This window comes from Ambystoma mexicanum, chromosome 6p (assembly GCF_040938575.1).
Source record: "Ambystoma mexicanum isolate Mex_15411 chromosome 6p, UKY_AmexF1_1, whole genome shotgun sequence".
Lineage (NCBI taxonomy): Eukaryota > Metazoa > Chordata > Amphibia > Caudata > Ambystomatidae > Ambystoma > Ambystoma mexicanum.
Genome location: NC_090935.1, coordinates 636373915 through 636397746, shown reverse-complemented (window position 1 = coordinate 636397746; position 23832 = coordinate 636373915). Strand labels below are relative to the sequence as shown.

The 23832-nt window shown below is 47.5% G+C and overlaps 1 protein-coding gene across 6 annotated transcripts in view; it reads left to right on the top strand.

Annotated features, from left to right (window-relative positions):
* ARHGEF28 (Rho guanine nucleotide exchange factor 28) overlaps positions 1–23832 on the top strand; it is a 1591074-nt gene that overhangs the window by 1429885 nt on the left and 137357 nt on the right. For all 6 annotated transcript variants that reach the window (XM_069627491.1, XM_069627492.1, XM_069627490.1 and 3 more), the window contains 3 exons: positions 615–691; positions 7671–7849; positions 20692–20783. In XM_069627491.1, the coding sequence (XP_069483592.1) occupies positions 615–691; positions 7671–7849; positions 20692–20783 (348 nt within the window). The remainder of the gene's footprint in view (positions 1–614; positions 692–7670; positions 7850–20691; positions 20784–23832) is intronic.

The following is a 23832-nucleotide window of genomic DNA, read 5'->3' as shown; positions in this document are numbered from 1 at the left end:
CTTACCGGGTCCTCCAAGGTTGGAATGACCCGGTAAGTCCTCATACCGACTACCCGGACCCGACTTTGGGGGCAGCCATGGTGCTTATAGCACCATGGCTGCCTCCAATCTCGTAATGAGGCCCGACTTGAATAAACATGGCTGCTCTGCTTATCTGAAATGCATTGACCTAGGGGGTATGTTACTAGAGATCCAGAAATTATTGCTTTAATGAGAACTGACTAATGGATGTTTTGCACAAAACATATGGTTTTAAATCAATTAAAGTGTATAGATTATACATTCACAGTCTCAGTGCTATACAGGATGCATTGTGTCACATTTAAAAGATAACATTTTCAATTTTAACCAGTCCTACTGCTAACAATGATTAGGCTAAATGTTGGACTATCAGCAGATAATAATTCTGGTGTCATTGTTCTGATTTTAAATCTCCATTATTTATTTGCCTTTGTAACAGTACAGCAGTAGTAATTGCCTGCTCTTCAATTGCAGCAAAGATGTGTAAACATCTTAATAATGTTTTTATTTTATGAACTTCTACAATGGTTGAGTCTATGTATGTGTATTTTATAGATCAAGCTTTGTTGTAATCAGCATTTTCTTTTTTTTAGATATCTCGGCTTTGCTTCTTAATGATGTACTCTTATTTTTACAAGAAAAGGACCAAAAGTTTATTTTTGCTGCCGTTGTGAGTATTCTACACAGAGTAAACAAACACAGTATTCTGTGCATGCATTGATTCATGGTTGTTTCAAAGAAACACAATGATTTTGTTGTTGCCAAGACTTGTGTTCATCACAGATGTAATGTTAGGAACCAACCTCATCAATATGGAGCTTGCTATAATATCAACAACCTGACGCAATCTGTACACTGACTGAGCTCTGCCCCCTTCTGAAGCTTGTCTTTCCTCTGCACTTGGTCCATCTTTTCTCTGTGTCACCTTTAATATGACCTTACCTATGTCCTCTATCTGTTCTTTATGTGCGCTACCTCTTCCGTGTTATGGTAAATATCTTTCCACTATAGGCAGAATCACTCCAGTTTCCTCTCTCGCTCTTACTACATGCATATCATATCATCAATCACTCACTTGTATGTTAACTATACTCTTTCACTTGCTTTAACTCACTGGCACCATGCCACTGAGAACAGCCTCAACAGAATGCCCTCACTCATTACACCTAACCATACTGTTATTACTTTTAGCAGACACATTGACATTTACAATTCTGTTCTGGGTTCCTAATTTCTCCATTTAATTGTGTCTCTATTTTTCTGTATTACATTTGTAGAAAGGTGCCCATTAGCTTAATTTCTTATTTTAGCACCCATGTTTAAAAATGTTTAAAAATGTCTTAATTTCATATATTTGTACATGTTCTCAATTGTACTTCACTCTTTCTCAATGTTCTGCCTTCTGGTGCTAGGCTGCCACCTGAACAGAATCAGACTGGGTTCAGTACAGACAGTACAGATACAATCCATTCCTTGGATGTATGCGTGTCTTGGGTTCCCCCCTTCACTCGATGCCAGGCATTAAGTAGGCTGCTGGATGCTACTGGCCTGTGGCACGTGACTTGTATGGTGCAATGTTCAGTGAACTGAGGTACTGCCTTGCACTGTTTGCTAGATTAGTCAGCATGTCGTCAATATAGGTTTTTCAGCTGATAGGGCGGTCAGATAACACAGTGAGCTAAGCACTCGCCCCTGATATTTGTGTGCAGCCTGCTGTGGCAGGTTTGAATCCCGGCAGGGTCAACGCAGCCTTTCATCCTTCCGAGGTTGGTAAATTGAGTACCACTCTGTGGGATAATACTGTTTTCTGTTATTTGCGCGCTCTGAGACCCATCGGTGTGTAGCACTATATAAGAAATGCATTATCATTATCATTATTATTATTTGGCTCTCCAGGGCCAAATCTCTTCGCTTTGCAGTGACAGTTGTCAACTGAAGCTCATAAGAACTTTTGCCAAAGGCTCTTCTGCTCTGGCGATGTGTTGGTTTCGGCAGCCCTATTCACTCAAGTAGAGTGCTTGACTGGCGGTGAAGCTTCTTTTAATGTCCACTAGTCACTGTGGTGTCCCATGCACCTGACAGGGATTACTGTAGTGCTTGAACGCAGAACCTGAAGCCCCAGTTGCTGTAGAAAAAATAAGAGGGCTCTACAATGCAGCCCGCTGGCCATCTTGAATGACTTCACTTTTAAATTTTACCATGAACTTATTCCCAGCATTTGTATTACCTCTTTCACCAAGTTTTTTAGAGACTGACCAAAATTATAGAGTTACTTATTCTAAATGTCCTCCAGCCAGAACTTCATTTGCCTCTCCATCCTCGTAAAGATGTTAATTTACCAAGCATCAGTGTAGTTTTATACCTACATTTCCTTTCTATGCTACCAGATTAAGTGATCATGTTCCCTCTTCTAACTTAACCTGTGCCACACCTGGTCTTTGCCATTAGAGATACCAGTTGATAATCATGACATTAGAATGCTCAGACTTTTTCATCTATGTGATCGTCAATATCTTCCCTTCTGTCAATACCAGTTATCGCTCAATTGTCAATAACCCTCTCAGGCCTATTGACACCTACCAGGTCAACATGCTATGACTTAGAAGCTTTATTCTGCATCAACAAATGGTTTCAGGTGGCTGACATATGACCACAACACCATGCCATTAGTCAGAAGATTCATCAATTGTATCCCAAAGCCTTTAATGTCTTACCTACTCCAGAGACTCGCTTGTAACTTTTCGACTCAAGTGCCCAGCCTTCCCCCTCAGCAGGAGAAAAAAAACGTGAATCGCATAATGTTTCATGCAAAAGGAACTCCTTCTTACTCACTTTTGGCATGTGTACCAGTTGCATGCTAATGGTCTTTGTGACCTCATTCTAGACTGTGACCAACATATAGTCATGATAATGCAAAATTGGTTTACAGATATATCTCTAATATGCTTTCCACAATCTGCTCCTCCTTGGTACTCCCTTATCTGTCAGAACAGCGCTGAAGGCAGAGGAGATGGTGTCAATCATATGCAAATACACCCTGCACAACTGTTGCTTTATCCCTCCCTTCCAGGAGACCAACAGGCTTCATACAGTTAGATGGGGGGTAGGTGCAAGTGGATCGAGGTCACCTGGCCTACGCCCCGCCCACCTGGTACCTTCCTGCCTGCCGCTCTTTTTCACCACTTAGCAAGCCCCCCCACCTGGTGTCTTCCTGCTTCCCGCTCTGTTTCCCTACTTAAGGAGCCCTCCAGCTTCTTTTCCTTTGCAGAGGGGGAGCAGGTGCAAGTGGATCTAGGTCACCTGGCCTAAGCCCCGCTCACCTGGTGCCTTCCTGCCTGCCGCTCTTTTTCACCACTTAGCAAGCCCCGCCCAACTGGTACCTTCCTGGTTGCTGATTCTTTTCACCACTTAGCAAGCCCCGGCCACCTGGTGCCTTCCTGCTTGCCGCCCTTTTTCACCACTTAGCAAGCCACGCCCACCTGGTGGCTTCCTGCTTGCCACTCTGTTTCCCTACTTAAGGAGCCCTCCAGCTTCTTTTCCTTTGCAGAGGGGGAGCAGGTGCAAGTGGATCTAGGTCACCTGGCCTAAGCCCCGGTCACCTGGTGCCTTCCTTCCTGCTCCTCTTTTTCACCACTTAACAAGCCCCGCCCAACTGGTGCCTTCCTTCACCATCATCGTCTTGTGGCCAATGCTGGATTTGACTTTTATGGACTCCATTCATTCACGGTGCGTCACTCTTTCTGAACTCTCATGCTGGACTTCCTATGCATCTTGTACTCATGGTGGCCCTGAATCATGCTGTTCCCACCTTCATCTTGTATCCTGGCTTGCAACATTATGTGTTACTACTGACTTCTGCAATTGTATTCGCTCTCCACTCTTGCTTCTCCACTCTTTTTGACTGCTCTGTTCTCTCCTCCTTTCCCTTCTCCCTTTTCCTATCTCCTCCCCTTACTTTCTTCTATGCTCTTACTCTATCAGAATTGTCCCTGGACCTAATATGATAGCAACCTCGTCTGTTTCCTCCACCCTCCCATTACTGTTTTTTTCCTCCCCACCACCCTCCAGCACTATCTGAAACGTCATTGGCCTAGTACGATAGTCGCTTGTTTTGTTCCTCCCCTCCCTTTCTGCACCCCTCTCCCTTACCTTTTGTGTTTTCTCCGGCTCTACCAGAAATGTCATCAGGCCTAGCACGGTAGTCGCCTGTCTGTTTCCATTTCCTTCCCACTCTCCCCCTCCCTTCCTTATCTATGTCTTAGCTCTTTCACTATCTGAAATGTCATCAGGCCAAGTACGATAGTTAATTTCACATCCTTACTGTTCATGGCCTGTAAGAATGTGGTTGTATTTTCCCTTGTTCTCTCCCTTGCCTTGAAGCGCTTTGAAACACATTGTGTATAGGTGCTATATAAATAAACGATCATATATCATATCATGCAAACTGTTGCTTCGAATGTCAACCCACAAACACTCTCATTTCACTTCAGCAGGCCTTAGAGCAGTGGTTTTCAAAATGTGGAGTTGGCCGGAGAGTTTGCGGTGGTGGGGTGTGAGGCTCTTCCAAAAGAGAATATGTTGATTGCTTGTAATAGAAAATATGAGCAGAAATGGCATCTGGCGGGGAAGCAATATTTTTGCACAAGGGGGGCTCAGCAACAGCATTTTTACTCAAAGGGGGCTTGGCCTAAACAAGTTTGAATAACACTGCCTTAAAACAACAGACGTACAGGTTGCAGAATGTGGCAATGCCTGGCTTTAATGCATTGTGGCTATAAATGCTACCATTCTGGGACTACTGCTATCCAAATTCATCAACTCCGTGTCTACGGGATTGGTTCCCAACCCATTAAAATATTCCTTTCTCAACCATCTACTGAAAAAGCCTTTCCTTTACCCTAGACATACTGATCACCTTAAACCCATCCCTGTCTACTCCCTTACCTGCCCGATACCCACAATCCTTGGAAAAGGTGGTCTTTTCCTAGCTCAAGAAATACAAAGACAACCCACTCCTCAACCACCTCCATTGAGGATTCTGCCGCAACACAGCACAGAATCAGCTTTGGTGTCAGTGGGGGACAAGGCACTGCAATTGCCCTATTCAGGCAGCTTTTCCATGCTTATCCTCCTAGACTACTCCATAGCTTTTGAAACGAGTTACCAACCCACCCTGCTGCAGAGGCTTCAGTCCATAGCAGGGGCCTATTGAATTTGCATTAATTGGATTGCCTCCTTCCTCGAAAACAGAAAGCATCGCATGAGATTAGTTAACTTTAACATCCCTCTCTGTAAAATAGATTGTGAAATGCCCTAAGGGTCTCCCATCTCAAATTTGATTTTCAACATATACATTAAACCATTAATCAACACCTCCTCTTCCATTCCAGTGTTGGCAGCATGCAGATGTGCTTACAAATCTGGGCAAAAGGAACAGTTTTCTGCCATTTGCAAAGGGCAGCTGGACGTTGAATCTGGATGAGCACCAACTTCCTGAAGCTCACTAGAGCCAAAAGTGAAATGTTGCTGATTGGGCTACCACATCCTCTTAATTGTGGAGACACCCTTTGGCCAACGGCCTCTTTCTTTAGACAGTCATTGCTCATCAAAACCATCTTACAAAACCTTATTTTTTTGTGGGACACTTCGTCGAATTGCCAGATCAACAGTGCAGTGGTCAAACGCTCCTCATTTCCAATGAAATTACTGCACAAGGCTCTCCCTGCTATATCCCACAGGAAAATCCCCTCTTTGGTAGTTGGATCCCTTGGCAACACAGAATAGTGAGGGCCAGCTTTCCAGAGTGAAACACATTTCTCATTCCTGTTACGTAATGACTAAGAAAGGCTACTGCAACTCTATAAGAATCTATATGTTTCCTGCGTAACCTCTTAAATGAGGGAGTGGACGGAGCTAACAACTATGTCCTAAGTCATTTTAGACACAATTATACTCCGGAATATAATAAATAGCTTGTATTTATGCAGCTCATTTAACATGTGGTTGTTCACTAAATGGCCAACACCAATGCTCACAATGGTTGATAATAATGCCTGCAAAAAGTTACAAAGCAACCCAACTCACAGTAATAATGATGCATGGGGGCTTGAGGATAAGTGCTGCCCCGCCTGCTGCTGTGAGGATCCCAGGGACCTCCCATAGGCTGACAGCATGTTCATCTAAAGCTATCATATACACGCCTGCAAGGTGAAGACTGGGGGCTATCTGGTAGTATCTGTAGCCAGAAGCAGATCTATATTGCAGGTGGTGGCGGAGGTCACGGAACGCCAGGTAGCAACTAGGTTCTGCACAGCTCATTGTTGCTGCCACTGTCTCGAAGCACTGCTCAGTACACCCCTTTTCGCTCCAGCGCTGCACTGATGCTCTACGCTGACTGCCATAGAGTATAAGATTTGGCACCACTCGTGACAGAGTATAAGTGGCTTCAGTTATTTTAGATTTGGGGTACCCTTTAAAGATAACGGTGTGTGGTTAAAAATATTTGGTAAAACGATCTCCTGCATGAACCATTTGTGAAGCACATCATGGCCCTGTGAAAGTTTCTTGCAGCGACTGGGCCAGGTGTGCAGTGACACTAAAAAAAACAGGGCACTCCGCACATATCAGTGAAAGGCCCGCTTGCACTAGAATTATCATTAATGTACATGTCAATCCTCCTGCATTGTCCCCACGATGGTGAAGACACTATGCAGTCAGACCTCTGATAGAGGAAAGTTGGTGGATGACTGCGGAAACCCAGAAAGCTTTTTCTGTGTTTTTTGTCTCTGCATCTGCCCACCTGAGGATAAGGGTGAATGCCTGCGTCTGCTAGTTTCCTCGGGTAGAGGCCTCTAGATCTGGGTGCTGCAACTGCCAACACCTGGCAAGAAAGATGGCACTTTGGAATGGTATGTCTGAGGATGCACTTTCTCCTACGTTCCCTGAAAACAACAGCTGAAGCCAGCAACATGTGCCAAGTAATGTACTGTAAAGTGGTCTTGTATACTGCAAGATACCCAGGTTGCCCAAGATAAATGCTATGTCCATGGTTCAGCACACTTTAAAAATAATTGGAAAGTGCAGGGGGAACTCGCGTAAAGTGCTAAGAACTGGAAATTTGTGAGGGGAATGCAGTGCACTGGAGATCAGTCAGGCAGTGGAGTGTAATGGAGCCTCCAGTGAGGCAGTTACCCTCAGTTACCCGAGGAGAAGAGCAGTGCCACCTTCCAGCTTGGAATGGTCCTGTGTTCTTCATCTGAGGAGTTGAATCATTGAAGCGAAGACTAGTCTGCTAACATGGGATACAGCATTAAGAGAAGGATCTAAGGTAAACCAGAGGAATATTACCTTTGGAGCAAATCTAGAAGCAGTCCCAGCAGATAGCTAAAGGAAGTCATGGGCGGGCATGACATGCAACTCACTGACCTTCTGCATGTACCCTTCCCAGCAGCTGCGCAGGATCCAACTGAAAACACTGCACAAGTGAGCACACATCAGCAGGGCACACTGTCTACCATTATAGCCATGGCAGCACATTCCAGTCAGATCTTCCCTGAGGGACCATGCCACTGTAAATATCAGTTCCATGCCACGTCTCTGCATTTTTATGCATTGATATCTCTGACCTCTTCTGAACATTTCATGTTTAGGACCAGAAGCCTCCTGTGATATGTCTTCAGAAGCTTATCGTAAGAGAAGTAGCCAATGAGGAAAGAGGGATGTTCCTGATTAGTGCCTCGTCTGCAGGACCTGAAATGTACGAAATCCGTACGAACTCCAAGGAGGAGCGCAACACGTGGATGAGGCATATCCAGGAAGCTGTGCAAAGGTAAGAAGCGTGTCTGGATTGCTGCACGCCCTACACCCAGGACCGCAGATTGAGTAGCTCAATTACTGATAGATAATCAGAGTGTCTGTTTCCTGAAAGCTAGTATTGTGGGGGGAAGCAGGAGTTTACACTGATTTTAAATCATTCTTAGTTAGGTTGATTGTGTCTAACGTGAAAGATGTGTATGTGTTTAATAATGTGCATGTCTGCAATGTATCAACAGTCCAATATTGCAAAAGAAAGATGATTACGATTGAAGAGACTCACTTGAAATCTGACATCCTATTGTCCTGCACGCTTAATCTATGTGTCACTAGGTCACTTCAGAAGTAACCAGTGGACTCTCTAGTCACTCAATGCACACCAACCACTGAGCAGTTACATTGACATTGATTCCATCCAAGGCCTTTAATAGCCTAACCGCTCAGAAACAGATATGCAAACTTTAGGTGAAATCAACATCTTTTCAATTAATTCCAAAAGCATTTCCTCTTTTTTACCTCCAGTCTAAAAAGAAACACATGTACGATTGATTTGAAACCACTACTCTTGTCTGATTACCGTTGTAACTCCTTGCTTATTTCTGCATATGAGCAACCCTTTGTGCTGCAATACTGTAATTGCCAAATTACAATCTTGAGTGACTTCTGCCTGAGTCTCTCTTTTAACAGGGGATTAACCTGGGCCTTGTGGATTAACTCCCAGACCCACTTGTAGCCTGCAAGTCTTTGTTTAGCTCTGGCTTCACAATTATTTGGCACTCTGACGTTAATTATTGTCAGATTATAAGTACCAAAAATAAATGAATAAAGTAATGTATCTAAACAGTGTTGTGTAACCCTTGAAGGAGATAGTAAACATTGGGTGTCTAGTGGCCGTGGTCTACCTCAAAGTGCTAACACTTAATTCACAGACGGAGTTAAATCCCCATCAATGTCCACAGTAGTTACAATTTTAACTTCAATTCTAAATGGGAGACTGTCATCTGCATCTATATTTTTGTAGTACAAGCTGCACAAGATGTCCCAAAGACGTGACAGCTTCATCACAAAGCGGAAATGAAAACTTTATCACATCTGGACAATAGAGTTTGTTACTGCCTCAACCTGAAACAACGAGGAGGCAGGTTAAAAGAACAGACACAACCGAACATACAAGAAAATACATGAACAACAAAAACACGTGTACACTTTTTCAAAAATGATCAATCCGGTGACGGGGCAATTAACTCTGTGTAATTATTTACCCAGAACATGGTCGGAGTGATTGGCAATCTGAGATTAATGTCTTGAGTCCCAAAATACAAGCCCCCTGACTGCACCTGAGAGGCACAGAGTGCATTCTGGGTAGATGGGTGATGATTGCCAAACTAAAAATAATGTAAAACCCACATGATTAAAAGAAAACTGAGTTGAGTTTGAACGACTACTAGACACCATACAGTGGTCTTGTTTGAAGAATTTAGGCAAAGTCACCAGGCATCTGTGTCATAATAGTTTTCATGACTATTTCCTTACTTCAGGTGGAGGAACGGGGTTCGGGCCACCAATTAGAAATGGTCCTACTTACCTAAGAAATGCCCCTACAGATGATCAAAACGGACGCGACAACTATTGATGCCAGCGTCCACTTTGAGACATGTGGCATCCATTTTCATTTAAATTGAAATGTTATTAGTAAAGCGTACACCACAGTGCATTTGCATTTTTTTTTAAAGCGCTCACACAGCCCGCGGGCTTCGAGGCGCTGTTACAGGAATAGATTTTTTGTTTGTTGCATAATTGTTTTTTTTTGTCTTAGTTGCGTATTTATAACGAGCTTAAACACCCAGAGGTTTCTAAGCGCGGACCCGGGGATCGAACCTGTGTTGCTTCGTGTCGTCTTGCTTCCAAGGCGTGCACGTTGCCGTTAAGCTATCCTCCCGGGACAGTGTCACAATATTACTGTAATGCTCCTTTCTTCTTGTGCACCAAAACTCGGAGTATGTAAATATCACAACAATAAAGAACACAAACAAAAGGCACACTAAAACACAAATGGCATCATTTAAATATCAGCATATCTGTGAAAGTACTTTGCTATATATTCCTGCAAATGAAGAGAATGAATCTGGAGGCCACAAGCCATACTGCAAAATATTAACTTTCTGCTGAGGTGGATGGTGCATATCTATGCAAGGCAATAATTCTGAGGTGGAGTAGCATTACAGTAAGGCATCTAACTCTGCCTGTGTGGCTATATGGCCCATTTTACTCCCATCCTTGCCCTCTGGGAAATAAGACCAGAAGAAAGCCTGTCTTATTCCGAGTGGTTTTCATCCTGTCTACATAGTGTCCCCAGTGGAGAAAGGAGGGAGGATCAGATTTGTAACTCTTCGCCCATCATAGCCACATCCCTAAAATAGCTGGCTTATCACATACCTGGACTTAAAAATGTCCAATGCGTATTGTCCTTAATCTATGTAAGTTCACCCATTTATTGTCCCCAGTGACTGTTCCATTTATTCCCCAAGACAACCTGGTCAGAATGTCACTCAAACTCACCCCATTGTATGTAGCTCACTGCTTCCAGTCAGAGCTGATATCTCATCTATTGTACATTCTTTTGCAGTGAAAGGAACATTGTTCTTCCCTGTAGATATAAATAAATAAATGCATACATGTACATGTTTGCCACCAGCAAAAGTATATGCCCATCACCACAGGCCTTTGAATACAAAATAGTATGTACCCCTAAGCAGGCACCCCAGCTACCATTATGCAGTACATATTGTCCACAATACCTTTTGGCCTTCAGTGTTTCCTTTGTCTTACTTAATTATTGTTATAACAATTATGCCCCAAACATTGTTCTATTGTATACAGTGCATGCCACAATAATATACAATATACTTATTGAAGTTACTAGAACTTCAATGTGAACACAATTAAAAACAGCAATAAAACCAGAAAAGCAAGTCTTTAAAATGTTGTAACCTAAATGGTTAAACATTTATTTTAAATAGAAAAACTTCTATGGGCAAGCTTTCAGGCTCTTCTCAAAAACACGACTCAGGCATAGGCAATAGCTTCCTTTCTTGGATGACGCAACAGGATCATAGCCAGCCTGCTTTTGATCCCGCAAATAGGACAAACGCTCCTCTGTTGCCTTTTCTGCCCTTGCCACAGAAAACCCAGAAATGGTAGTTGGCCAAGTCACACCTTTGTGTATAGTTTCCAGTCAGCCACTGGAATTATTTACTCTATATTTTTCTCCCAGCCAAAATATATCTTGACTTCAAAGTATCTAATTGAAGCAGTCCTGGCATAAAATTCCTCCAACATGAACTCTATGCAGCATCCCTGCACCAGATACAAGAATGGCTTGACAATAGAGCCAGGGGCCAAACCAGCCTCAGTAACTCCCAACCATTTCAGGTGATCTCTGACCTGTACTATACATGCAGTCTGGTAAATGGTGTATCTGATATCATACTATATCCTGTACACCAACAACAGGATTGTTCTCTATTTGGTCTCTAATGACAGGAGTAACTGTATTAGCCTGTATGGCTACTAACGGAGTGCCCCTGATCCACCCTAGAAGTTACCTGAGGTGCCTAGCATCGCAGGGATTCTTGTCATCCACATCTCAGCAACATAGATGGAACTAGCCTAATTTTTTACCCGGTAGACATCCAATCTTTTTTTTACTGAATTTCGTCAAAAATGCCTGTGAACACAGAGAACACTGCCTTCATTCCTGTTGCTTCCGAATAGTTTTTGCTTTAGCTCCATGAGCTGTCAAGCCCTCGCACTGGTGAAAACCCCCTGCCCCGCAAAAGAAGAATGCCCTTCACCATAATTTGTTCCTCATGGGAAGTCCTAGCACCCTACCCAAGATCAGGTGTTTCGATTACACTGGATTAATATCCGTGGACCTTGAATCAAAGAAGCTGCCAGATGCAATCACACAGAAAGCCAGGCCTTGCAAGGAACATCATACTATCTTCAATAGGAAAAATAGTCAATTTCCTCAGTATAATAACAGGAGCATCCTGTGCATTTACCAAGTGTCAATCACCACATTAACATCCCAGAGAGATTACCAATATTCCCACCTCCCTAAAAAAAAAAACTCTCCAAAGACCAGGATCCAAATCTTTTCTTCCATTTATGTTTTCTTGAGTCTCTGATCAGCAATCTCACCCTTGGCCAAAATAACCTTGTATCTTTGTTGCTCATGGTCATGTGCGTTCAGTTTCAGTAAGGTAGTCGTAAGATCGAACCTGGCAGCCTTGCACTCAAACTCAAAGTAAAATTATGAACAAGCCTTGGAACTGTTAGATAGAGAGCTACTATTCTCCAGCATGGGGTCTGGCATGGATTCACATGCTCATGAATATTCCCCGTCGTCAGGCTGGGAATCCTCGGTAAAGAAAAAACCAGTATCAGTTTCGTTTCTGATCTGTCTTTCGTAGTAATAACCAATCACTGGTCTCTGCGTCATACTGACCACAGCCAATGACTGCCCTCTACCTAAGCACCGCCTCTGGCAGCCATCTTCAGATTTTTACCGCACGTTCATGTGTTGGGATCCTCGTGCTATTGCTCTCGAGCGTTAGTGCTATTTTTTCGCGCTTTTTACAAAAACTTCGATTCTTTCGGTCAAAAGAGCCTCAAGCTCCACCGATCCTACATCCGATCAACGGGGACCCGTGTCGGATTCATCTGTGCCCCTCAAGGGTGAAGATTTCGTCGAGCTACACTTCGGAGGACTCCAGAAGCTTCTCAGGCCCTGTCTCGGAGATGGCCCAGGAGAAGGGAAGCTCGACGCCCGGAAAGCTGTTCAGGGTCTGCCCTGGATGCCAGCTGCAGAACGTCTTCAAGGAGGACGAACACTCTTTCTGCCTTTACTGCCTTCATGAGGACAAGACGCACGTGGAGAAGGACTGTGCGTTTTGCGGCAACATGTCGGAACGGACCATGAAGGACCGCCATCAACGTCTCGCCAACTGGCTGGAGGGTAAGAGCCCGTCTGGCGAGAAGAAGAAGAAATCCGAGCGGTCTTCTAAGACCTTTGAGGGCGCCCCGGCGACGGGGGCCCAACATAAGGCCAAGCACCGCGAGTCCGCTGGCACCGGGAGCGCCGAACGGTCGGGCTCTGCGGGCGCCAGGCAGGGCGCACCCTCCCCGGCACCATCAACCACGAGCCAACGCTCTGGGTCGGGTAAGAGGAAGGCCGAGCACCCGGCGAAGCTCCTGGAGAGGCCCCGGTCGAGCTCTAAGGCAGAGGAGGAGCGTGGCAGTGCCCCCTCCCTCAAGGATAAGGCGGTGAGCGCACCTAAGGTGGTGAAGGCCTTGATCCATCCGACCAAGCCCTCTATCGAAACGGTCGCGGCGGCCCTGGCTCAGCCTGTGGTGGCTGCACCAGTGGTGGCGGCCTCAGGGCCCAGAATCTCCCTGCCTCCTCGGAGGGAGTCTTCCTTTGTGCCCATCGATAGGACCCCCGTGAAACCCTCCGTGGGGAAGAAGAAGGGGGGGCAGGGCGTCGTCGTAGAGTCGGCCTCAACCTCAGAAGAGGAACTGATCGAGGTCTTAAGCCACGGCCTAGGCGTGGAAGAAGGCCAGCCCGTCGGAATGGACCCCGACGCAGGTGACGACGACGACATCGTCGAGGATACCGACGGGGCCCCTGCTCGCCCGTCGGATTCCCCTCTGCCAGCGCCGCAAGACAACTCGGCGGCCATTTTGTTGGCCATACAGTCCTTATGCTCCGAGATAAGGACGAGGCTACTGTTACCGACGGAGGAACCTCTCCCGTCGGGGGATCCAGAACCGGGACCTTCTGGTGTTCCCCCTACCAAGAAAAGAAGGATCCATCCACCACCTCCTTTTCAACCGTCGCGCCCCTTCCAGCCCTCCTCCCCGTCCACCCGAGGGGATGATACGGGGACTGACACGGCAGCGACGGGTACGGACGACGAGGCATACGACGAGGATTTTCCGTCGTCGCCTCCCACCAGGGCCTCTCCGCCCGACGAGATCGGATCTTTCCACTCCATGATCTCCAGGGCTTCCGAGCTTTTCCAACTCTGCCCTGAGGAGAAGAAAAAGGAAGGCTTCCTTTATCAGCGGCGCGAGGCCAAGAGGAAGACGGTCCTCGCAGTGCCTCTGTTGGACGACATTTGGGATGAGGGCCTTTCCCTCCTCAAGAACCCTTCCACGACGCCAGCTAGAAGAGACCGGTACGAGAAAAAGTACCGGGTCCCGGACACGGCCCCCCTATGCCTCCGGGCGCAGCCTACCCCGGACTCCGTCGTCTCCGCGGCAGCCAGGAAGAAAGCGGGGGGGGGTGCGGCCTCCACATCGACTTCCCCGCCGGACGGCGAGGGAAAGAAATTGGATACTATGGGGCGTAGAGTCATCTCGTCGGCAGCGACGACGATTAAAGCGGCCAACGCCTTGGCTATCGTGGCCCGCTACGACAGGGAGCTCTGGTACAAGATGGCTCCTCTGCTGGATTTTCTGCCGGACGACAAGAGGGCGGAGGCCCTTGAGATCCTGCAGGAAGGTGAGGTGGCCTCGGACCACGCCATCACCGTGGCGACGGACATCGCCGACACTGGATTCCGCCAGCTGGGCAACGGTGTTTGCCTTCGACGTCGTGGATGGCTCAAAGCTACGGACTTCCGGCAGGACGTCCAGACCAGAGTCCTGGACATGCCCTTCGACGGGAACAACCTGTTTGGGAAGACAGTGGACGATTCCCTTCAGGCCATCAAGGCGGATACTGAGACGGCCCGGGCCCTTGGAGTCCTGCAACAACGGACGCCCTTTCGGAGCGGCGGAGGCAAGGGCGCCTCCAAAGGTTCCGGCGGCGGTTTCGCTTCCTACCGTCAAGCGGCCCGCTCGTCGTCGCAAGAGGCCTACAGAGGACGAGGCAAGTCTAGCGGACCCCGCCGTCGTCGCCAAGGAGGTCAAGGCGGCAAGGCCGCGTCCAAGCAGGATTGAACCGGCCTTGGGGTCGGGCCCCCACCGAAGCACCCCGGTGGGAGGCCGGCTGGCGGGCTTCGTCAGCGTGTGGGAGTCCATCTCCACCGACCGTTGGGTGCTGGACGCCCTGGCCCGGGGCCACGCGCTCGAGTTTCAAAGAAGGTGCCCGCGCGTCCCCCCCGTGGCCAGGAAAGAACTTCACGTCCCTCAACTTCTCCTGGAGGTAAAGGCGATGCTCAGAAAGGGCGCCATCGAACTCGTCCCAAAGAGGCTTCGGGGCTCCGGAGTCTACTCGAGATACTTCCTCGTGAAGAAGAAGACGGGAGGATGGCGCCCCATCCTGGACCTGCGACGTCTGAACAAGTTCATCAAGGCGCAGAAGTTCCGGATGGTCACCCTCCAGCACGTCCTGGGTCAGCTGGAGGAAGGAGACTTCCTATCGTCATTGGATTTGGAGGATGCCTACTTCCACATTCCCATCCTAAAGGGGCACCGCAAATTCCTCAGATTCGTGGTCCTAGGGCGTCATTACCAGTTCAAAGCCCTTCCCTTCGGACTACGGTCGGCACCCAGGGTATTCACCAAGTGCCTTGCACCGGTGGCGGCGCAGCTGCGCCGCGAGGGGATCCACGTCTACCCCTACCTGGACGACTGGCTCATCCGCGCCAAGACGAGGGAGCTCGCCGTGGTCCACACGGCAAGGACCGTCCAACTCCTCACGGACCTGGGATTCTCCGTGAACTACGCCAAATCCCACCTGGTGCCCGCGCAAGTCGCACTGTTTCTGGGAGCCAGGCTCGACACAGTGTCCCTTCTGGCCTCCCCGTCGGAGGAGAGGACCAGGACCATCTTGGGCAAGGTGCAACGGATGTTGGTGGCCGACGCGGCCAAAGTGAGGTCCATCAAGTCCCTCCTCGGGATGATGTCTTCCTGCATCTACCTCATTCCCATGTGCAGGCTCCGGATGCGCCCGTTGCAAGAATTCCTGGATGCGCGCTGGATCCAGACGACGGGCAGCTTCGAGGAAAGGATCAAGCTCGACGAGAGTTTCCGACGAGCGATACGGTGGTGGGGCACCCGCGCGCATCTGACGGCGGGCATGGACTTCCAGACCCCAGCCCACCAGGAGACTGTGACCACGGATGCCTCCCTGGAAGGGTGGGGAGCGCACACCGAAAATCTGCACGCAAGGGGACTCTGGCTCCCGACGGAGAAGTCCCTACATATCAACGTCCTGGAGCTCCGTGCAGTGTTTTGGGCCCTCAGGTCCTTCCTTCCGTCCCTCAAGGGCAAGGTGGTGAGGATCTTCACCGACAACACCACCACCATGTTTTACATCAGGAAACAGGGCGGAACCAGGTCCCCAGCGCTGTCCAAGGAGGCGCAGGACCTGTGGCATTGGGCCGTCGCCCAAGGGATTTTTCTGGTGCCGTTTCATCTGGCAGGGATAAGAAACACCATCGCCGACTCACTCAGCAGGGAGCTGCGCTCGTGCCACGAGTGGGAACTACGGCAGGATCTGGTGGATCGCCTCTTCCGACGGTGGGGCACACCCCAGATCGACCTGTTCGCGACGGCGACGAACGCCAAGTGCCGGAGGTTCGCCAGCAGGTTTCCCCAGACGAGGAGCATGGGCGATGCTTTCTCGTTCCCCTGGGAGGGCCTGTTCCTCTACGCGTTCCCTCCCTTGCCTCTGCTAATCCGGCTCGTCAACCAGCTCAAGAGGTCACGGTGCAGGATGATCCTCGTCGCACCTGCGTGGCCGAGGCAGATATGGTTCCCGGACCTTCTGGACTTGTCAGCGTCCCCGCCGATCAAGCTGCCGGCGGACGCGGATCTACTCTCCAGGGAAGGAGGCGCCATCCTCCACCACGACCCGAAGTCGCTGAACTTGCAGGCCTGGCTCCTGCAGCACTAGAGTTTGGAGGATACGACATACCGGCCGATTGCAGAGAGGTTCTTGCAAAGGCCAGGGCGTCCTCGACTCTTAAATGTTATGGACACAAATGGAAGAGGTTCTCTGTCTGGTGCCACGCACAGAAGATTAACCCTCTACGGATTACGGCTCCCCAAGTACTGCCGTACCTGCTGACGCTGGCCAAAGCTGGTCTGGCACATGCGTCCATCAAGATTCATCTTGCTGCGATCTCCCGATACACCAGAACCACGGGCCGGACGTCCTTGTGGTCTCATCGTCTGGTGAAAGAGTTCATGAAGGGACTGTTCAGATCGTTCCCGCCGGTGAAGGCTCCGGCCCCGGCGTGGGAGCTCAACGTGGTGCTGACCAAGCTCATGGGACCTCCGTTCGAGCCTCTGCACTCGGCCCCGTTGAAGTTTCTATCGTGGAAAACAGCTTTTCTTGTGGCCATCACCTCCGCACGACGAGTGGGAGAGATCCAGGCCCTTTCCTGCAAGGCCCCGTACTTGACTTTCCACGACACGAGGGTAGTGCTCAGGACGCACCCCTCCTTCATGCCCAAGGTACCGTCGGACTTCCATCTCAACGAACCCTTGGTGTTACCTGTGTTCTTCCCGTCGCCTTCGTCGCCGGCTGAGAGGACTTTGCACTCGCTGGATGTAGCTAGAGCGCTGAAGTTCTACGTGGACCGCACGAAGGGTTTTCGGAAGACGTCACAACTCTTTGTGAACTTTGGACCTGTCAATCAGGGGAAGGCTCTCTCGAAGGCTTCCATCTCCAGATGGCTCTCCGGCTGTATCATGTGCTGTCACCGGTTGGCAAACCGACCGCTGCCTGGCCGTCCGAGAGCCCATTCCACCAGAGCGATCGCAGCTACCACGGAGTTCCTATCTGGTGTGCCCCTGCTGGACATATGCAGGGCTGCTACGTGGAGGTCGACGCACACCTTCACGAAATTCTACTGCGTCGACCGGGATTCCAGGGAGGAGTCCAGGGTCGGCCAAGCAGTGCTGCGCAACCTGTTCGCCTGAGGTGAGCCTGGTGAGGAGGTAAGATGCTTAATGTTGAGTTGATGTGATGCTTAATGTTGAGCCTTTGCCACCTCCCGTGGTTGTGCATGTGTGTACTGCTATGTATTCTTTATTCATGAGCATGTGAATCCATGCCAGACCCCATGCTGGAGAAGGAACAAGTTACTTACCTGTAACTGTTGTTCTCCAGCATGGGTCTGGCATGGATTCACATGCGAACCCTCCCGCCTACCCCTCTGCGGCTCTTCACTTGGTCATACTGCCACTTCACGTGCTTCCAAATCTGAAGATGGCTGCCAGAGGCGGTGCTTAGGTAGAGGGCAGTCATTGGCTGTGGTCAGTATGACGCAGAGACCAGTGATTGGTTATTACTACGAAAGACAGATCAGAAACGAAACTGATACTGGTTTTTTCTTTACCGAGGATTCCCAGCCTGACGACGGGGAATATTCATGAGCATGTGAATCCATGCCAGACCCATGCTGGAGAACAACAGTTACAGGTAAGTAACTTGTTCCTTACTGCGATTGCTTGACACAAATCCACAGCTAACGCTTGCGGTGTTGTCTCCCGAACAGGAATTCAATGTCGGCTTGGGCATAACTCAAGTTCTTTTAAAGTGTAACTTCAGGATTCGAGGAACTGCAGCTTTAATACTTCGCTGCCCTTCCCTGTATCCTCTGGAGACATATTGGCTTCTACACTACCCGCCATGTTCCCCTTAGGAATCCACAAGCCCAAAATGCAGGAGTGAAACACGTGGAATGTAGCCTACTTCCACATTCATTCTGATACTCAAATGTAATCTATTGGTGAATGTTTTCAACCAGCTATAAAGGTTAAATTAGCTGGTATATCAGAATGTGCTCACTCATTTACCATCCTTAGGCATAACTGCTACGTCTGCGAAGCCCATGTGTTACTCTCTCATTGTTGGACACTTAGTGTCCTGCTTGAACATCTGAGATCTACCACTTCATCTCTTCAGAAATGTCTCATCCTAAAAGGGTGGCTGAGTCTCCCAGGCAGACATTTTATTTAGCACCTATGAACAACCTATCTCCCCACCTATAACACTAGAGGTCCAAGACAGAGCACCTGCAGCAAGGTATCCAAATTTAGTAGCACAAACATTCCTGGTAATGCCTGTGCAATCGACATTGATCATGCAGGCCAGTGTGTGTGAGAACCTGGTCCGATATTCTGATTCTAAGTTCCCACCAAGATCCAACTTCCACCCAGCAACACGAAGGCCTTAGTAGCCAACTCACCGCTGCATCGACTGCTAGGGGCCATCTCACATTACAAGAATCAAACAAAGGTTTGGGTGTATACTTGGATTTACGGGACCAGGTCTGCTGAAAAAGAATTCCATCTCTATGTACATGTTGGCAAGTCCTGCTGTGTTCTAATTGGGGTTCTTTGTTGTAACCTCTCTTTCTTGGGAGTGTTTTCTGATACCATCTCTTCCTTGGGTGCTTCAGTGTACCCACCTCTTTCTTGGGATACTTCAATGGTACCCCCTTTTTTGGGTTGCTTCCGTCTCGCCCCCTCTTTCTTGGTTTGCTTTAGTGTATCCCTTTTCTTGGGGGTGCTTCTGGGTACCCCCTCTTTGTTTGGGTGCTTTGGGGTAGCCCCTCATTCTTGGGGTGCTTTAGTACATCACCCTATTCTTGTGATGCTTTGGTGTACCCCATCTTCTTGGTGTTCTTCTCTCTTTCACTCCACTCTGGGATTCTGTCGCGTCTCTCCCACCCCACTCTGGCATGGCAGACCCCCTTTGCACTCTAAGGAGAATGGGGCGAGCTGCTTATGTGATACTCAAATAGGACTCACCCATTCAGCTTCCACTCATTCTGCCAGGATCCCCGGATCTTCCCGTCTCTCCCTCTCTCGGGCGGGGTCTCTCCAGATGCAGCGGGTACTGCAGCTCTTCTACCCTGGGAACAGTCAGGGAGGGCACAGCAGGACCTCCCTCCAAGCAGCTTCACCAGGTAGCTCTCCCAGACAGGCAGTCTCCTCTCTCAGGGAGTCAGCTCCTCTTTTTGCACCTCTCCAGCAGCAGCTTTTCCTCATTTACCTCCTGGAGCTGCCGAGATCCACTCCCTGACCTTGTCAATCTTCATCTGAAACAGCCCTGTTTATATAGCCAGAACTCCCTCCTACGGCTGGTTTCTGATTGGTTGGGAAATATTTTTCCACTTGTCCTGCATGTAGTTCTCTTTTGTCATTTGTCCTTTCAAAATTCAGTTAGTTCAATTAGTCTCTATTAGTAGGTATTTACTTTTTTTCATTGTTAGTTTAAATTGCCCCTTTTATTTATTATTGTTACCATGCTGTGTCCAAGTCTTTAGGTATTTTATTTTAATAATTTAGACATGTGCCTTTACAAGTTTGCCACTGCAGATTTCAAACCCGGGTATTCCCCATGGGATCCATTGCTCTATAAGAGTTTGGTCTTCTGCTCATAAAGGGGGAGGCGAAGGCCATTCCTCTCAAGCTTCTCATGTGCCTCTCTGCCCTCTGGAGCCCTACAACAAGCCAGCTCGGGTCCCACTTTGTCCTTCCCCTTCACCCATTCCTGGCTTTTTGACATCACAGTGAGTGCCAGTCAAGCAGGTGTGGGGTTTTTTTGAGGCAAAGGGGGGGACACAATTCACCACAGGAGGTATGTCAATTTCATCCATAAATTTGAAAGATTTGTTCCAGAAGAAATCATGTGTGGGGTTACATTGTTTATGTTGATTCCTGCAGTATATTTATAGTACTGTGGTTCTTACCCAAACTTGACACTTAAATGATATAATATTGAAATGCAGTTTGGGGAAAGGCCATGCTTAATATTTCTGCGTCATTTACTTCGGTATTGCACGAGTATACACACATATCCATTTATCTTACTTTCCATGATTGTAAAAGCTGCCCAGAGGAGGAAGAAGGAAACAAGTGCGAATCTGACGAGGACAAACGAGTGGCTGAGGCAAGAACAGCCAAAATTCAAAGATTTCAAGGTATGTTGCGCTATTTTACATGGCTTGTCTATTTTAGATGGCCTCCAACCGCTAAGTAGAAGGTGGTATGCCATTCAAGAGGGCCATGGTCTGATATTGCTTCATATGATGAAGCTGTGCATTGCGTAGCAAAGACACTGGTATTCACAGAGTCTAGTAGAGAGGTTTAACATTAATAGTATGTGTCAGCTGTGTGTTCATTTATGTTCATGCTATGCTGATTGACTGTGGGAGAAGGTGTAAAAAAAAGCATAAATCAGACAGTCTTTAAGTGACAGTGGATGTGAAGTGATCCATCGAGGTCTGTTGATAGTCCATTTAACTATCCCAGAGCGGCTGATTGCAGATGTGGGCTCAGCATAGGTAGAAAACCAATTGAAAGCAAGCATACATTCCATATTGTTATACGATTCACACCATAATCAACATCACACATGATTACCTAGTGTAGTATTACCACATATAATAATGCAGCAGGAAAGAACATTACAAGGCGTACCAGGACATAGCACAGCAAACCATAGTATTACAAAACCCATGGCCTTAAATTCCATGGCATGGCATACTCACTTAGCTCAGCATAAAAAGACCCAGAAAAAATTGTTTAATACCATTGTCTAAAATACCATACAAACCTAGCATCATAACATAATCTAACATACCAGCATTACATAAACACATAGAATCTCTTTTAACCAAGGTCCTGTGCCTGAAAAGCTACATTTTAAGTTATGGAAATTGATTACTTACCCAAATATTGATGACTAGGTCTAGGATGTCATGGGGCTTGCAGTTGGAGTGACAGTTGCAAACAGAATGCGGTATCTCTATCAGAGATTTAAATCATTTGGTCTTCCTTCAAGATACCCTATACGAAACTGCATTGTGAAAACGTGTCTGATTGTGGATGTTTGAGCGTCAATTTTCTTGGAGTACATACCGTGGGCAAAAGATAAGAAAATGTATACTGCTTTCAATGGTTCTGCTAGCAGCCTTCCACTTCATGGCTTAACTGCTACAGGCCACTGTTTCTTTGATCCTGTAATATAGCAATGATCCCTAAATTCAGGACAACATTCAGAAACAGTTCTATTTTTTTCAAAAGATGCATGCAGTCCCTAAACATTTTCTGTCCTTGCTCCGTGTAAGACATGGTGTGGCCCTGTAGAGCCTCATTTTGTGACTTAATTATAGAGTTTGGCTTTGTTTGGAATACTGTGCAGTGTGGACAGGAAAAGCACTATCAAAGGCTCACACCTTTTTAAAGTGTTCTATTCATAAGTAGTCTGATACATAATCTTACCATAGGAGTAAAAATATTGTTGCCACCCCCCCAAATACCAGATGTGCTTATATTTTCTTTTATAACCAGTCACCTTACTCTCTCTCTTTAAAGAGCCCCACACCTTCCCTGGGTAACATCTGAGCCCACTTATGGGCGCCAGGCCCACAGTTTGAAGGCCGCTGCCCTAAGGCCTGTTCCCCTGCATCTGGCCTGCCTGTGTGCAAGCCATGTGCAAGGTAATGAGCAGTGGAGGTACGGTTCCTTTCAGACCACTACTAGCTTTGCAGTGCCCAAAATCAAACGCTCATACAGAACATGAGCATGTCAATTTTTTTTTATATTACGCCTCTTAACTATTGAAAGAAATGAAATACATGTGTTGCAAGTGATGGGCCCTTTCAGACCCATTCCTTGCAACGTGCAGTCTGCACCCTTATGGGGTTCTACCTGCTGGGCTTCACAGTGCTTACCTAGGTGTCTGACGCACATGCTCAACATTTGTATATGCAAAGGGTGGCCAGAGGGCCAGACCTGCTCCTAAATCCCAGCCCTTATTATCCACACTGTACCCGTGTGTGTGTAAGCACACCTGTGTGAATAAACAGACCACCCAAGTGTGCAATGATCAGTTAGCTCCATCACATCCCATGAAGCCCAGCCAATGTAATCAGGCTGATGGCTTTCTGTGAAAGTAGTTCTTCCTTTAATAAATGTTAAGGAAATAAGAAATGAGAAGATCTTCACCAAAAAAAAACAATAATGGTGTATTTCACACCCACTAAATGTGCCCTAAGTCTAATTTGTTGCATCTTATTTCATTGTAAGATTTTTGGGTGAGATAAATGCTCATCTTGAGTAGCTCTGCACCCTGTAGACCACATCCATGTTGCATGTACAGATAGGATAGTTAACATGCAAGTAGAACCCACACCCGGTGTAGCACCTAAAGAGAGTTTAGGGGTTAGCACATGCCCCAAAGGGACCCCAACATTTAGAGTACATTTTTGTTCTAATTATTTAACATTTATGTGGTCTCAATCTACTACTAGAAATGGGCGAATGCAATGTAACAAAATGTGGACACTGTAACTCGTACATTTCAGGAGGCAGGAGTGCAGTGCAGCAATTTATTACATTCAATTGTGTAATATTTCCTATGTAGATGCTAGAATTCCAGCCTTTGGTGAGAAGCTATAGGGACCCTAGGGGGAACCACAAAGAAAATGGGGAAAGTCATGTAAGTATCCTTCGTAGTCGTGTTAGAGTAGGTCAAATGCTTGTAGAAAGATTCCCTTAGGAATACATTGTACAATGTCCATATGCAGGCCGCGGATATGGGTAAAAGCCAGGTAAGTACTTGTTCTACCCCAAAGGTGCTGACAATGAAGCAGCCCCAAAGATGACCCCTTTGAAGCACTCCAGCTCCAGGTTCAAGACCCATGCATCCATAGAAAGAAGGAAGCAGAGAAGGAAGGAAGCAGAGTAGGATTCGAGCCATTGTAAGTCAATGCGAACTGCGATAGAGGGGGGGCTGCAACACCCCACTAATCAAAAGGAGTCACATAATATATCCGGGCACTCGGACGCTGGTTAAGATATAGTTCCAGCCGCTCAGGATTCATGTGGGATAAGGCAGTAAGATTAGGGCTTCTTTTACATGCCTGGAGACATGATTCCATTATCAGGTCCTTGAACTCCCGATCATCGATAACACAGATGGATGAAAAAGAGAACAATCGCTCTAGACAGGTGATAACCTACCAG